Below are 15,552 nucleotides of genomic sequence, written 5' to 3' on the forward strand. Positions count from 1 at the left end.
AAACCTATCACAATAAAGCAAATCTCTCTCAACAGGATGAACCATCTGCATCTTTGCTCCCTGGTCAGGACAGCTGCCCCCCACGTTCTCCTGCTGCTGCCTGGCTGAGTCAGCTGAGCTCTTGGGTAAGCGTAACGTTTGGTCTCTTATTCAAGGTCCTGCATGAGTACATCAGTCATCTGTTGTACGCTGTGCTCTCTCAGGGGTGTGGGGTAGAAACATTTAAAAGTATGTATTTGTTTATTTTGGGCCACTCATATGAAAAAAATGCAAGGAAGGGTAGAGTTAAAAAAATTCTTTATTGAGGCCATCAACTCGGGTCATAATAAATAATGCAATATACTAATGTAATAACAGATGTTCTCATGCGTTTAGCACATTTATAAATATACAAGGAAGCTGGCTTACAGGGCTGTGGGGACAAATTTGGAAGAGTGTATTTGGCAATACAGTAAAAGTTAACAGTGTTAAGACTATCAGATTCTCTTTTCTAGTGTTTTATTAAAATACATCCCCTATGCATCTGTGAATAAATGGTAATGTTCCTTTAGAGTTCTACTTTTTGTAAACATGCCGGAGTTAAGTCAATGGCCAAAGGCTCTGGGGCCAAAGATACTGTAGACAAGAAATAACACCCCTTCTGTGCATTTCGGTGTGGAGGCCGAAAGATTAAAAGCCAGAATCATTCAAACAATAAAATGTGCCTGGATGAGATAAAACCCAACAGTAGAAATTTATAAATGACAACTTTGATAGGCAATATATATTTGATAAGTAAATGACCAATTAACCTGACTGCGAAAGTGATGAACTTTGATTAAAGCTTAATTTTGCTAGTAAATTTCACACAAAGGGTTAAAATAGGATAACCTTTAACATAAATCTTTAGAATAATTTAAACATATCTTAAACACTGAAAAAGTGTTTTTAATTGTTATTTACAGTTAATCAGTGATATCAGTGTTGAGCTTACTTTAGCCAATTGCCAGTCTTGAATGCCTCTTTAACATCTGGTACGATGATCTTCCTTATAAATACTTAGGCAAATTAGTTTAGTGAAGGAGAGCGATCTGTGGTCCAGAGTAATTCGATGTATGGCCATTTGGTTTGGAGACAGCGTTTAATAGGAGTGTCGTCCGTCTGTAGCATGGGATCCTCAAAACCCATAACAACTGCAGTCCCTTCTACATACATGACCTGTTAAAATAAAGCCACCGAGGTCAAGCCACAGTCTTAGCAAATGCTTACGTGGAATGCAAACAGGTTTTACGGGCTAGCCAGTAAGGCGTTACAGATTGTTTCCTAGGGGACTTTTGACAGAAATTATGAGCAAGCATATCTGGTTAATGTGAAAATAGATTCGTAAACGAGAGGGCAACACAAATTTTAACTGCTAGCGGACTAGGTGATTTTTATAATTCAAGATGATTTAAGAAGTAGATGTGAATGATGAAACAATTTAAAACTTCTTTCCAATAGTATATATTATTTCCAAAGTGATCTTTTATGCGACATAGTACGTCTATGTCGTATTTACATAGGTCCTCCTGCTTTACTACCGAGGCACTTGGAGGCCCGTGCTGCCTCATGAAATGGAAAGCTGGACTAGAAATGGAAAGCTGTAATAGAAATAGCTATTTGTTCTGAGAAAGAGTTTACTTTCTCCTTTTGAGTACTGAATTTTCAGAGCTGAAAACAACTGGCTATTATTGTATCAAATATTTCTGAATGCAATTCATGAATCCTTTGTACAGCATGAAAAATCATGGAGAAAACATTAAAAGGGATGTCAGGACAGAAACAAAAATCAAATAGAAAGAAGTTGATAGATGAAACTAACCAGGTACTTTATATGCAGTGGCAATGATCGTATAAACAAGCTGGCAAATAGCAGGAAATATTCTATTCTGCTTAATGTACAAAATTTAAAAGTATTTTGGACATAACAAATCAACAAAACCTCTAACTCATTAATGAGGACTGACTGTAGACAGACATTAAAGCACCCCTTGGTCATGAATTTCTTTTTGTACCTAGAGAAATTCTGATAATTTATAATTCAAAAGGAACACATACAGACTGCCTTCTTCCAAAGTATGTATAATTACTTTTACACATTCCCTGGCTGATACACATGATTGTAATTATGTTCTTCCAAAATAAAAGCCATAAGCTATTTGCCTAAAGAGCCAAAAGAAACAACTTCATTAGCCTTAAATGGTGGTTGCCTTTAAAGCACATTAAATTCAGGAATAGAATTTTATATTACTAGATCAGATACTTGGGTTTTTTTAGGAAGCTCTAAAGACATACTTGAATGTGAAATACATTCTTTTTGCCTCTTTTTTTTTTGGTTAATATATTAGTTTGTTTCTACTATTATATAAATTTACTATTAAATCTAGAACTCCCACTTTTCAATTACCCAAAGCAAAACGTCCTTTTTTGACAAGTTATACACGAGGAGTATAACTCCAGTTATCACACCTAACAGATGCGACAGATCCTATCTTCCACAAAGGACTCCGTGTGCTCACAGCATCAGAACAAGGTACTGTGACCTACCCCCTAGTGGCCTCAACTAGCCAGCATTCTCCTTTGGTCTGTTTCCTTTGATAATAGTCCCTAACCATGCAGTCTATCATATTTCTAGCTCCCGAGTAACTTAATGACACACATGCTTTCCTGGAGAGTTGTTACGTACTAGTGTCATGTTAATATTTCATCTTTTTTGATTTCTGATCTTTTTGTTAGTATGTCAGATGCTTGTCACGAGCATGATTCGAAAACTTACTATATACAGGTAGCGGGGCCAAGCAGACCAAGGACAGGATTGGGAATCAGGAACTCAGTTCCAATCCCTGCTCTGCCAATGACTTGCTGTGTGACCCTGGGTGAGTCACTTAATCTCCCTGTCTCAGATGCCTCATCTGTAAAATACGGATAATATTTGACTGATCTACCTTGCAGGGATTGTGTAGGTGAATAATCAGGGCCTACAGAGTACCTCCTATTACAAAGCTATGTAAAACTTCAAAATCTAGATGAAGCACTCAGTAATACACATTAGGAAATAGCATCCAAATTTTCTTACTCATAATTTATATTCTTTGCTACTATATGTATCAAATTATATTCGTGTGAAAAGATTTTAGGGCCTAGTGAAACTAAAATGTACTTTTATTTTTATAAGAAAATATACAGTCTATTACAGTTGTCCTGACCAAAATTATGTATTTAATTTACATTATGATGTATTTTCTGTAGCCATCCTCAATGTAGATACTTACAAAACTAGCATGGGTAGATGAAGTTAAAAAGTTAGGCATTATTCCTTCCAATATTAGCTATACCTACTGTGACTTACCTGACTAGATGCAACATCACAGACATATGTGTACACCATGCTAATATGTAATCAAAAAGGGGCAATCGGGGAAACCAAACCTTTGCTTTAAAGCAGGTGAGATGGCCCAGCAGAGAATCACTGTGTGCTTTTGTCAATGATCACAAAGGAAAGGAGCGGAGCAAAATGGGTTAAGAGCGCATGCTCTGAGCTTGAAACTACCCAAGTTTCACTCCCAGGTCTCTCTCCCCGTGGCTGTGTCACCTTGGGCAAGCTGCTTACCTCTCTGTGCTTCAATTTCCTCCTCTGTAAAATGGGGATATACAGATAATGCTTCATAAGATGGCATGAAACTTAAAGTATTTTTCTTAATCACAAATCTGTTATCCCTTTTTCCATTTAAATGGATCAGTAATTTTGTATTGGACGAGCTATAAGGTTGATTTACAAACACATACATCGATAGCCAAGGGCAATCGTATGTATGAAGAAGTAGTTAATTTGTCCCAGTGAAACTACTGCTCCAAAGTCCAATGTAGAGTATTATATAGTGGTCAAGTCTAAAGGCAACCACTTCTAAAATGTGTTGTGATCATAAAGAGACTCCTGGAATAATCTCTTTAGGTAGCAAGTGTATGGGAATCCCACACTGTTACATACTCACATATTTATTTCATCACCCGGGTGAAGACACAGTACTACGTGGATTATCATACCTTTTCATTATAATTTGATTGCTTCAGTCCATTGTAGTGGTAGACAGTAAAAGACTCTGGACCACTGGAGCCCTATTATAAATAAAGTACTATTAACACTTTAAATTATATCTTTGTATCAGGCAATTTCTAATTAGCAACCGAAAGTAAAATACAAGTTTTTAAATCCTCATCCTGTGATTGGGGACTCATTTACTAAAACAAGACATTTAGATTTGTGGAATTAACTGCCAGAAAGTTCTGAAGCTCCAATAGTTGCTTCTGAAGAGACAGGACAGTAGGGAAAGGGGGGTGTGTCCAGTGGAAGCTCTTCTGCAGTAGCTTATTTTATGTTTTGAACTATGTGCATGCATCACTGTAAGTGTTTTTTAAAGGTCAAGCTTCTAAAACAAAAGTATTTCTTAAATCTGCTTTTCCTCTTTGTAAATAATTTGTTCCTCGCAATAAACAGGAGAGAGCAATAGTATCACTTTTACTCAGACCACAAATACACATGCAAAATACTTCCAATGTCACCCACGACAATGAATTAGGGGTTTTCATCCCAAAAAGATATCCAATAAAATATTTGAATATCGTCAGCTTGTAGTGAAAAGGGCATTGTGAGAAATGAAAACCCATAATTATAGTGCTCTAAGAGACTTTAATAATAATATTCAATAAACAAAGGATATCTTATAAATCACTAAAGACTAAACCTTGCTTTTCAATTAGCTGAAGCTCAAGTTCAACTGTCTTAACTTAGCATTCGAAGCCACGAATAGAATGGCCCCACTCAAGATTTCTCTCAGGCCTTTGCCTGAGTCACCTGTGCTGATCCTCCATCCCTCCTTAGAATTTATTCCCAGTGGAACTAAGGGAAGACAGCTCCTCGCAACTGTGGCTTCAGCTCCGAGAGAGAGATGGGCTGACAGAATGTAGCCACTGCAGAGAGAGGATGGGAGGTGGAGAGACTTCTCCAGGGAGCTGCTCCTTCCATTCGTCTCTTCTCTTCTCATTTCAGCCATTTCAGGCTGGCGTTCTGTGATCTGCAACCATGAATCCTAAAATAACTCAGTCTTATCTCCAACTATTCACCTTTCTGAATTCTGTTTGAGACAAGCATATGACTCATTTTCCCATGAAAAGACCTTTTGTGGGTTTTTTTTTTTTTTAACTCCTCGCTAAAATGCCGTTCTCTCCCCTTCCTCTTTTCTTATAATTTTTTGTGTTTCACCTAAAATAGAAAAATAATTTGCTCATTTCCTTAATTGTGACTCAATGCAATGAGTTACTTAGATAAATCACTGGGCTCTTGACTGTTTAGCTAAAAAATAATTTATATTCTCTATTTCCAGTAATTAACAAGTGGCATGAAGCAGAGAAATAACCACAATAGGTAGGTAAAACAACAGTAAAGTGCTTTGAAGCTGGGGTTGGACTCCTGAGTGGGCCCCTTAGTAGTTAGCTGTATAACAAACAATTACATTCTCTAATCCTCAGTTACCTCACTGCTAAAGTGGGGAAAATAATAGTACTTAATGTCTAAGGCACACAGGGCCTGGTGCACAGTACGTGCTTAATAAACGGTAGCTGCTTTGGCTACTCTTACTATAAACAAAGTGCCTTGAAAATGTTATGAATATTCCCACTTTTTCCCCCTGCAACAGCCTTTAACCTCAGGGAACTGAAGCATCTATAAAGATGCCTGATGTTAGATAAACATTTTTCTGGCTGTCTGTCTCACACCAGTTTTGCAACTTTACTGAGTTATCACTACATTGGTTTGTTCGGGTACAAAGCAGTATATGATTAATGGACAAAAATGAGTGAGTCACTATGCATTTTGTGACTACAGAGAAAGAGGACAGTAGTGGTGTGGGCCACAACCAGAAAAGATCTGTGACACAGAGGGAGCCTGAGCTCTTACAGGATGGGAAGACATGGGAATGTGACAATTCTTCCTCTAAAGCAGCTCGGGAGTGAGGTGTACGGATCAGCCCCACAGGTGAGGCGGACGGAGGCCAAAGTTCTGGATTCACTAGGTCTGGGGAGGGACCTGAGACTTTGCATTTCTGACAAATTCTTGGAGACTCTAGAGGTAACCAAGAGCAGGATCACCTGCTTCGGCTGAGGAAAGAGCCTGCACTATACAGAGGCAACGAGACAGACCAGGCTTGGATGCAGAGTTCGTTCAGAATAGCACAAAGGAAGTAAGAGATGCAACTTGGAGGAAACAAATAGGACAACCAACTGGCAAAATCTGTTGTAGGTCAAAGAGAAGGTCACTTAAACACTCTTACTACCCTCAAGGAATGCTCCAAGTAAAATATTAATTCTTTAAACTGTAATAAGTTATAAGTGAGATCATGCCATTAACTAAATATAAGATATATACTTTCAAAAAAGTGGGTAACTGTCTCACTTTTACACTTACCATACATTTTTCAAAATCTTCCCCAAATTAAGTTTAAAAACAAACAGGAATATTATCTTTTTGTTATATTCATAACTAGAAAATCAATTTCTATCACATGTTTGGACAGCAAACTTGACATACAATAATTAAAATGCTGCCTCACAAGTTTACAGCCCTGTAATTTATTAAGCATTTATCAAGACATTGAAAACATATTAGATTCCAAACATGAACTCTCAAAAAAACCCTAGTAGTTGGAATGTGAACAAAAAATAGGATACTGTATCCCATTGAGTCTTTCTAATATCATCAGAAACTATAATCTAGTTTTTCATGAAACATCTGCCCAAGTTTTAAAAAGTCCAGTAGCCTATGTTGTGACATCCTTAGGTACTTTTTGAACTTTACCTTAAACTCATTTCCTTAATTCACAATAGCTGCCACAAATAGATACAGGTTTAGAAAATATAGGTTCCTTTTTCAGTAACCAAGATTGGCAATAATACTCTCTAATCTGTGAAAGATAATTTAAATCACAGACATTAAATTAACAATTACGTCTTTAACTTTAAGTTGTATTTTGAAATTTTCCTTCTACCCTATTTTTAAAAATAACTTCTAATTGTCAATATACTTCTCTTATAAATACAGGTAGCATAGAAATTGGCATTTCTTTTGAAATAATGAACTTCAATTTAAACTATACTGATATCTGATGAAATGACCGTGATGTTATATAGCTAAACGATTTAGTGGTAAAATCCTTCACAGATTAGACAGGAAACAAAGAAGACCAGACAGGTGCTGGCTTGCCAGTGACGCAGACATAACTCACCAGTATTGAGACTAATGTAGATTCCTAATAACTGAGATCTTAGGATGGGCCCCAGCTCCATGCAAAGGTGGTTCTTCCACTCAACTGAAATTCTCCGGGCACTCAGGCCCACTACCTATAGGCACCTGTACATTCTTTTCAAGTATTTAAAAAGTTCCAAAAGATACACACCAATCTATTAACAGTAGTTGCTTGAGAGAAGGACAATGAAGGTGGGAGTAGAGAAAGAGAATCTTCTTCTTTTCCTCCACCTACCTCTGAGGCGTACCCTCTGTATCGCCATATGTATACACTGCTGGAAGCACTAGCTTCTGCCACCCTCCCGCCCAAAGCGCTGCGTGACTACATGGGAACACACATACCCTCTGCCCTCTCTGTACGGGAAGGTCTTTACATAATGGTGCTTGCTCAGTCTCATACCTGTGTGTTAGGACAGTTTAAAGGAGTAGGAAAAGAATGCTGAAACAATTACAGGTGATTATCCCAATAGAACAAAACAATAAATATATTTCCTCAACTATGTTACCTGATCAGGAAAAAATTCTTGAAGAAATGGACCCAATAATATGATTCCTAATCCTTCTGGATCTAATTTATTCTTCATGAGATTTATACTATGGGGAGAAAAAAAAAAAGAAAAACAGTGGATACCAAAGGAAAAAAAAACTTATTTTTCTTCTTTCATGATTAAATTACTGGTACTATAACACATTTGACTGCCAAAAATCCTAAGAGTGTTCTTTTTAGAACCTTAATGACAAATACACAGGAATGACATCTAATTTGCCAAAACTTGGTTATTTTTAAACTAGAGTAATCTGTTACTATTTAAAATTTAAATTATGACGACGACTTTGGAATATTGTTCCTTATTAGGTAAAGCAATTTAAAAACCAAGGCTTATAAACTCAGGCTTGTAACCTCCCAAAGGCAAATTCTCTGCTTCATAGGTATGCCTGACTTGAACAGTCAAATGAGGCATTTAACTACAGAAAATGTTTAAGCCCAATGAGAAAAAGAAATAGCCTCAAAAGGCCGTGGTGCAGCAGATAAAAACATCTCTTAAAAAGCTTACTTTCAAGAACTAAGTAAGATAAAGGCTTAAAATTCTTAGACAAGGTAACTTAATTCTCAAGAACTACATTATAGTGAATGACAGTACATGGTATGTATTTCATTGGTCCAGCAGCAGCTTAAAGCGAATGATGCTTTGCACAGCCTTTACATTATACTGTAATGTATAGGCTGGTGTACAGGCTGTACCAAGGCTGGTGCTAGGTGTTGCTAGAAAGGCAGCAGAGAAAAGTACACCGCAGTTTGAAGGGTTTAAAACTGAAAATGGTCTTTAGAACAGTTTTTTCCTCCATGTCATCTCAAACTATAAATGTCAAGTTACATCTATCTTATCATACAACACGCAAAGTGTTGCATTTGGGGGTTTCAGATAGTCCTAGTTCACCAAATTCCCCAGGAGCGACCTCTCCCCTTACAGTGGACATCAAAAATGAGTTTAGGCACCGTCTCAGAGTGCGGGGGATCTGCCCCCTCCTGTTCCTACAACTGGATTCAGCCTGGGTCAGCTACCAGGCGTGTCTTTCATAAAAGGAGGATAAGCTCTGCTTGTAAGGGGAAACTCTAAGGTTTACGAAAGTTGCATCTGTGCTCAAGTAGCCTTGTCTCCTGGAAACCCCTGGACCAGCTTGCATCATACTACTAAGTGACACATAGTACTGGCCCTGCAAGATCCTTAAGTGGGCCTACAGGCTATCATTACTCCTATGGCCAGGATGTATCTCCAAGTACACTATACAGAGGATGTGGCAATGTAATGGGTCTGAGTGAGGCCAGAAGATTATGACATGAAACAAATGAAGGCAAGGTCATATTATATTTAACATTTAATTTAGTTCGTCCTTAGAATAGCCCAGTGAGGCTACGGGCCCTCACATACTATAAACGTGACTAGGCCAAAGTACAAAGTGAGTAACTCAGTCCAATCTTTCCGCTAGTTCTAGAAAAAACAACCTGACTGAATCCATTGTAGAAACTTGACAATTCAAGGTATGTTATTTACTCTGAAGAAACAGAAAAATTAGGTAGATGATATATAAAAATTTGAAAAACACAAAAAAAAAAAAAACAAAGAAAAAACCTTTTTCTTCTTTCCTAAGAATCGTCAGTAACCAAAATTACTTGAGTTCAACTCTCTTTTGTAAAGTAGAGCAGTATAAACAACATGGTCTCTACTTGGAAATTGGCCTAGAGGAAATATAGTAATTACTATTATTTATTAGACCAGTTCCACTCTTAATTTCTCCTCTAAGTTGAAAACAATTAAGAATGGATGAAATCCCAGCTCTACGTAGAAAAACAGACATATTAATTCAGATATGATTAGTTTATAAATGTTTATATGTCTTACATACTTTCAAACAAAACATGCCTGAACTTATTTAAAAACAGAATAGGACCAAGTTCTACAAACCGTGTATACCAATGTTTCATGCTGTTCTTCCTAAACCCTTTCATTTTCTTTTATAAGCTAAAGTTTTTTCATTTTCAGAAAACCGGTTGTACATAAAAAAATTAGTATAGATCCTAGGTGATCTTTTTATTTCCATATTTGTTTAGTACATGTGTATTTACTTCACAAGAAAGTTAGTTTCTCAGGGATAAGAACTAAAGATCCTAAATCTATGAAGGAAGTTATAGATGTAACAATGTATAAAACATAACTGAGAATGAAGACAATGACAAGATACTAAGGCAATACTGAAAAACCCTATTCTCCAACATGTTGCAGTTACTCACAAAGGTTTCAGATCAGTTGATTTAATCATTTAGAAAAGTTTCATGTTTTTGATGATCTTTTAAATAAAAAGGAAATGTCAGAGGCCTGCTGGTTATTTAAGCAGGACAACTAACAATACTACATTATACAGAACTGTCATTACTTTAACTGAAGCTACTAAAGATACATAAAATGCTAAAAACATGGAAAAGTCTTTGCACAGACAAAAATTATATTTAAAGTTTATAGAAAAAGACATATTTTTACCCTTTGTAAAAAAAAAAAAAAAAGCAATACAGTAAGTGCGGGGTGGGAAAGGAAGCTCACTTTACATATGTCAACTCTATGCTATAATGTTGGGTTAGTCTAGCTTCTTCCTACATCTTTGCTTTATATAAATTGCTATGCTTCGTATATGCAGATTGAGATTTAAAAAGGCACAAATGTGCAATATGTCTTAAATTTAATGGAATCTTTCTGAGTTGGTTAAATAGCACTTCTGGATTTAACTCACTATTCAGGATCTGAAACAAGGTCCAACGCTTTCATCACGTCTTCCAGAAGTGAATCAGGTATGAATCCATTATCTGGGGGCGAAAAAAATCAGAATAAACTTGAAATAAGAATTTACTTCAAGAAATACTATTGTTGCTAAGATTTCAGGAAAAATCACATAAAAAAGATAAAAAGAGTTAAGGAATAGTGTATTAAGTTTATTTTAGGCACAATGCCTATTATTATCAGATACACTCTCATATTAGTTTTTTGGGCACATAGGCAAAGATTTATTGTCAAGGTTAGTTTCAAATAAAAACGTTAACCATACCCTGAGAATGCCAATGGAAGTTACATATTATTTCTTATCACAAATTTAATGGGTAAAAAGTTTTTTCTACCTAAAATTATGATAATTTAGTAATTAGATAATCGTTCCATAAACAGACTGAACCTTTACATTCCCATTAAAAAATCCAATTAAAATAATTCTTTACCAACACATTCCTTTTGTCACAATGTTATTTAGTTAACTGACAATATAAGAGCAAGGAAAGACATCCCATAACAGACTTGGCAATTTAAAGAGAAGCCAAAAAATTCAGAGTTGAAATGCAAAGTCAATCTTAATGATGAGCATTTTATGGAAAATATTTGTGTTTTTTTTTTTTTTCTTTGTGACTTGATGAGGAAAAAGCATTGGCAAATGGCCCACACTCTGAATAACAGTTTTAAACAAGCAACTTGTTTGTTCCCTTAAATGTTCAGTGTCCAAGTTCCCCTATTCATTTACTCATTTCTGACGACTATCTCAGCTTTCAATCAGCTTCCAACACAATGTCTTTTTCAGGGATTAGATGAATAAGGAAAAAAAAAATACTGCATGGAGAACAAGATGTCTAAAAGCCCTTCTCCTAATCACACTACAGCGTACAGTGTGCAGTTGCTCTTTCAGTATGTGGAATTGTACACTGTCTCTATCAGAAAGAAAACAAATAGGTTATAATTGTAGAAAGGTCTTTTCTTAAACATAAGCTATTTACCCGTTTGAAGACAGATTGGCCTTGACTAAAAGGCTACAAATCATTTAGGATAATTAAAAATGTACTATTTTTTAAAGTGAGGGGTTAAAATAATTCCAATTTGTCAAGTTACCCATACTTTGAGGTATAAAGAATACAGAAGACCTTGTTGAAGGCACTTGTAAAAACACTCAAGCTTTTGTGAGCTTAGCTTTGAGTCTGAAAGGTAGAGAAAATTTATTTATTTTGCTCACTTAGGTCATAGGTAAAAGCTCAGAACTGCTAATTGTGAGAAGGGCTTTACATGGCCACCAGCAGACAGGAACAATTATCTGGATAGGTTTCTGTGTTTATGGGCTATCGTGAATATCCACTTGATATTACAGGGTGGTCTCCCTTATCCAAAATACTTGGGACCAGAAGTGGTTTGGATTTCGGGTTTTTTCACCTTTTGGAATAGTTGCAGACATACTGGGTGAGCATCCAAAATCTGGAATGCTCCAATGGTCCATGAGCCTTTCCTTTGAGTACCATGTTGGCACTCAAACAGTTTTGGATTTTGGAGGATTTCAAAATTTTGGGATTAGGGATGCTTAACCAGTGTAACGTTCTTCAGGAGTACTGGATGGCATGTATTTTGTAAAGGCTGGCAGCTTTACCCTCAGAAACCATAACCTGAAATCCAGCTCCCACTCCCCAGAAAGAGCTAATTGGTTGTACAAAGACACAAAGTAACCTTCTTAACACCATACTTAACTTACATATAATAACCTCAAGCTTGAATATTCTAAAACATTTTTAAGGTACCTATGAGATTTATAACTCAAACACAGACATTCGTAAATACAACAATAGCTGCAACAAGTCAGTGACTCTACATTTTGTACATTTAGTATTTTAAAACTAGAGGTGTAATATGATCTTCAAAGACTTCTAACTTTGGGTATATTAAAAGATTTCAAAATCGCTTATTTTTGTAGAACATGTGAAATGTTACTTTATTCACTCATACCTACAAAAATACATTCTTTCGAAAAAGAACCAAATCCGTAAGTCTAAAAATAGATGAAAGCTAGGTCATCTAGCACTCAGACAACTAAATCCCTAGGGAAGATGGAAGGAGCGCCATGAGATGACCTCAGGACCAACAGCAAAGGACATCTGAGAGAGCACAATGTGTCGAGTAGTTAAGCAGATCTAAGAAGTAGAACCTGAATGCATCGGTACATTATCTAAGTGAATACAAAACAGACTGCTGTAGCCACTGACACTCAAACGATGGGGAATGTGAGTTGGGAGCAGCTAGGATGGGACACAGCTACTGTGCAAATACTCTCATCCTGCTAGATGGTGTTTTACAATATTTGAAAGAAGAAAAATAGCTGTTTATTTAAAAGTTTTTTACCAGGAGCGAGTCATATTGTTAAGTGTCCGGCTCCCAGAGGTAGAGGGGAAGGGAAACACTCAATGCTGCAGAGTACACTGGGGTAGAGTGTGGAAGTAATCTAGCAATTTTGTGGATAAGATACCCATTTCATAATTGTGAAGAAACCACAGTTGGACTTTAAAAGGAAAGCTAGAGCAATCATGATTTCTGTTCTGAAAGATTAAGGAATAGTTTCTGGGGAATAAAAAAAATTAAGATTTAATTAAGTAGGATTTAATATTGTTTGTTTTAGTCAAATGATAATTCAATTTTTTTTTTTTTTTTACTAAATGTTGTATTATACTTTAGTAATATAGACCAACAATTTAATATATACTCCTATTAAAAACAGTGCGTGACCTCTGCCCCAAGGTGAAGTCAGACATTTCTACCTTTCTGTGGTGTTTTTGATGTGGTCTGACTGCTGGTTGGTTCATGTGGATCCCTAGTTCATCCATAAACAGCTTTGGGAACTTTAAGTATGAAGCTGAGAGAGAGACGAGTACCTACTTTATGCCTGTCCTGCAAATTCACTTTTGTTATGTGACGGAAACATTGCAAAACAAACAACACATGGTGGCAGAAGATAGAGAAACGTGGCCTGGGGCTGCCCGACAGAAACAGCGATGACGGAGGACGGCAGGGACAAGAGGGAGGAAACGCCGCTGCAAGGACACAGGGAGCAGCCTTCATGGAGAAGGGACAGACAAGACAAACAAGAAGCAATTCTAGAAAATGTCTTGGGATTAGAGTCTATCAAACTCAATCTATATCTGCAACAGTACAATTATTCTTGAAGATTTAAAAAAAGCACACACTGAAATCATTCACACAAAAGATAGCCATCGATATACTGATGCTACTTCTTAAGTGGCTAAAATATAAGTCAAAGTATTTCTCCCTTGCCTAAACGGTGTTGCTTCCTGAGATATAATTTTAAGAAGGGGGTGGGGATGGGGCAGGAGAAAGATAGAGAAAGAAGAAAACAAAACCAAAAAACCCAAAACCCATCAGTATCTTTGGAGATTATGGAATAACTTCCATGCCACCATTTTTTAATTGTTTAAACAACAATAAAGCCAATTTATCGAGTATTTGATAAATCACATAAAGTAGATATTAAGTTCGTTTTACAGATGAGAAAACTAAGGTCAGGAAGTTGCCCAATATCACAGAGTTAGGGAGGGGAAACAGAGATGGAGCCACCTGCTGGCATGTGGAGACATTACACAATTCCTCTGTTGTCCAGTGTCATTGATCACATAGATCAAACTACCTCCATTCCTATTCTTTTTATCATTATTTTAAAAAAGACTCTGATACAACATATGCCCAAATACAAAGCACACATCCAGATGCCAAAAAAAATAAACAAAGGACTTTATGTAAAACCCACGTGTGACACTGCACAGGCCTCGTAGCTGATTCTCTTTAGGCTCTAAGCACACATACTAGTGTTTAGTGCCATTTCTGAATTTGGGATTTCTCGTTAAACTAAACCAAGTAATTAGAGGCAATATATCAAGGTCCTGCTGAAATTAAGATTTTGGTAATATTCCAAGTGAGAAATTAACAGTTCAAAAATACATTTTTTACCTTATTTTGTACATACGGAGCTTTTTTAAAGAATCTGACATGAAGATTATTCTAATTTTTCAGCTAGAAAAAGAATCAATATCCAATCCTTATTCCACTAAATTAAGAGTAACAGTTCTACAGAAACTTAGGTTAAAAATTACCTCTGTGTGACTTTGGCTTTTAAAAAAGATATTGGTAGTAGAAAGAGGGCAATACTGTTCTATCTCCTAGTAAACAGCTAGAATCTACTCTTGGTTCTCACCCTCAGGTATGTGGCTCTGGAGAAGTGACTCAAACCATCACAAACTTGGTTTTCTTAAGAACAAAACCATGATAATAATCCCTACCTATCTCCTAGGTTTATGACAAGGTTTTAATGAGATCACAGAGTTAAAACGCTTTATAAATTTTACCCTTCCATGCAAATGCTAACAGTTATTATTGTTAAACAGGTCCCCACTTATAAACCAGGTTTATGGCCCAAAAGATCAATACCAAGTCACTTGTTTAGAAGATGTGGTCTCATAGAGGTAATTCTGTAAATGCTGATTAGCCGGCACAAGTCCATTTAATTCATAATGTGCCTGAGGCACAGTGATAACAGTGCTATTACAGGTCTACGTAACTGTCAGATACGTGGGGAGTGAGATAAAGAAACAAAAATACTTGTGGGAACCAGAACTTGAATTCTTTCATCCTGCTTGTCTCCAGGTCAACTGCTCTACAAGTACTCTGAGGAGGGTGACAAAGGATAATTGTCCCCAACCCAGCCTCTGCTAAATGGCAACTGCAACTGCCCAGATGCTTGTGAGAACTGTTAGTATGTTAAGCGTTCTCAGAAGGCTTGATTTGCTTACATCCTGAAACAAAAGCATACTATTTGCGGGGGAGGGAATCACATCACTAGATTAGCTCGTTAGTTTGTAAGTGACTGAAGACTAAAAA

General features: G+C 36.6%; 1 protein-coding gene across 2 annotated transcripts in view; it reads right to left on the reverse strand.

The window, feature by feature from the left end:
• Window positions 1-288: 288 nt before the first annotated feature.
• Window positions 289-15,552, reverse strand: part of MINDY3 (MINDY lysine 48 deubiquitinase 3) — a 72,195-nt gene continuing 56,931 nt past the window's right edge. For both annotated transcript variants that reach the window (XM_069458669.1, XM_069458668.1), the window contains 4 exons: window positions 10,601-10,673; window positions 7,822-7,909; window positions 4,063-4,134; window positions 289-1,197 (listed from right to left, as the gene is read on the reverse strand). In XM_069458669.1, the coding sequence (XP_069314770.1) occupies window positions 1,048-1,197; window positions 4,063-4,134; window positions 7,822-7,909; window positions 10,601-10,673 (383 nt within the window). In that variant the 3' untranslated portion in view covers window positions 289-1,047. The remainder of the gene's footprint in view (window positions 1,198-4,062; window positions 4,135-7,821; window positions 7,910-10,600; window positions 10,674-15,552) is intronic.

Source organism: Eulemur rufifrons, chromosome 25, assembly GCF_041146395.1.
Source record: "Eulemur rufifrons isolate Redbay chromosome 25, OSU_ERuf_1, whole genome shotgun sequence".
Taxonomy (NCBI): domain Eukaryota; kingdom Metazoa; phylum Chordata; class Mammalia; order Primates; family Lemuridae; genus Eulemur; species Eulemur rufifrons.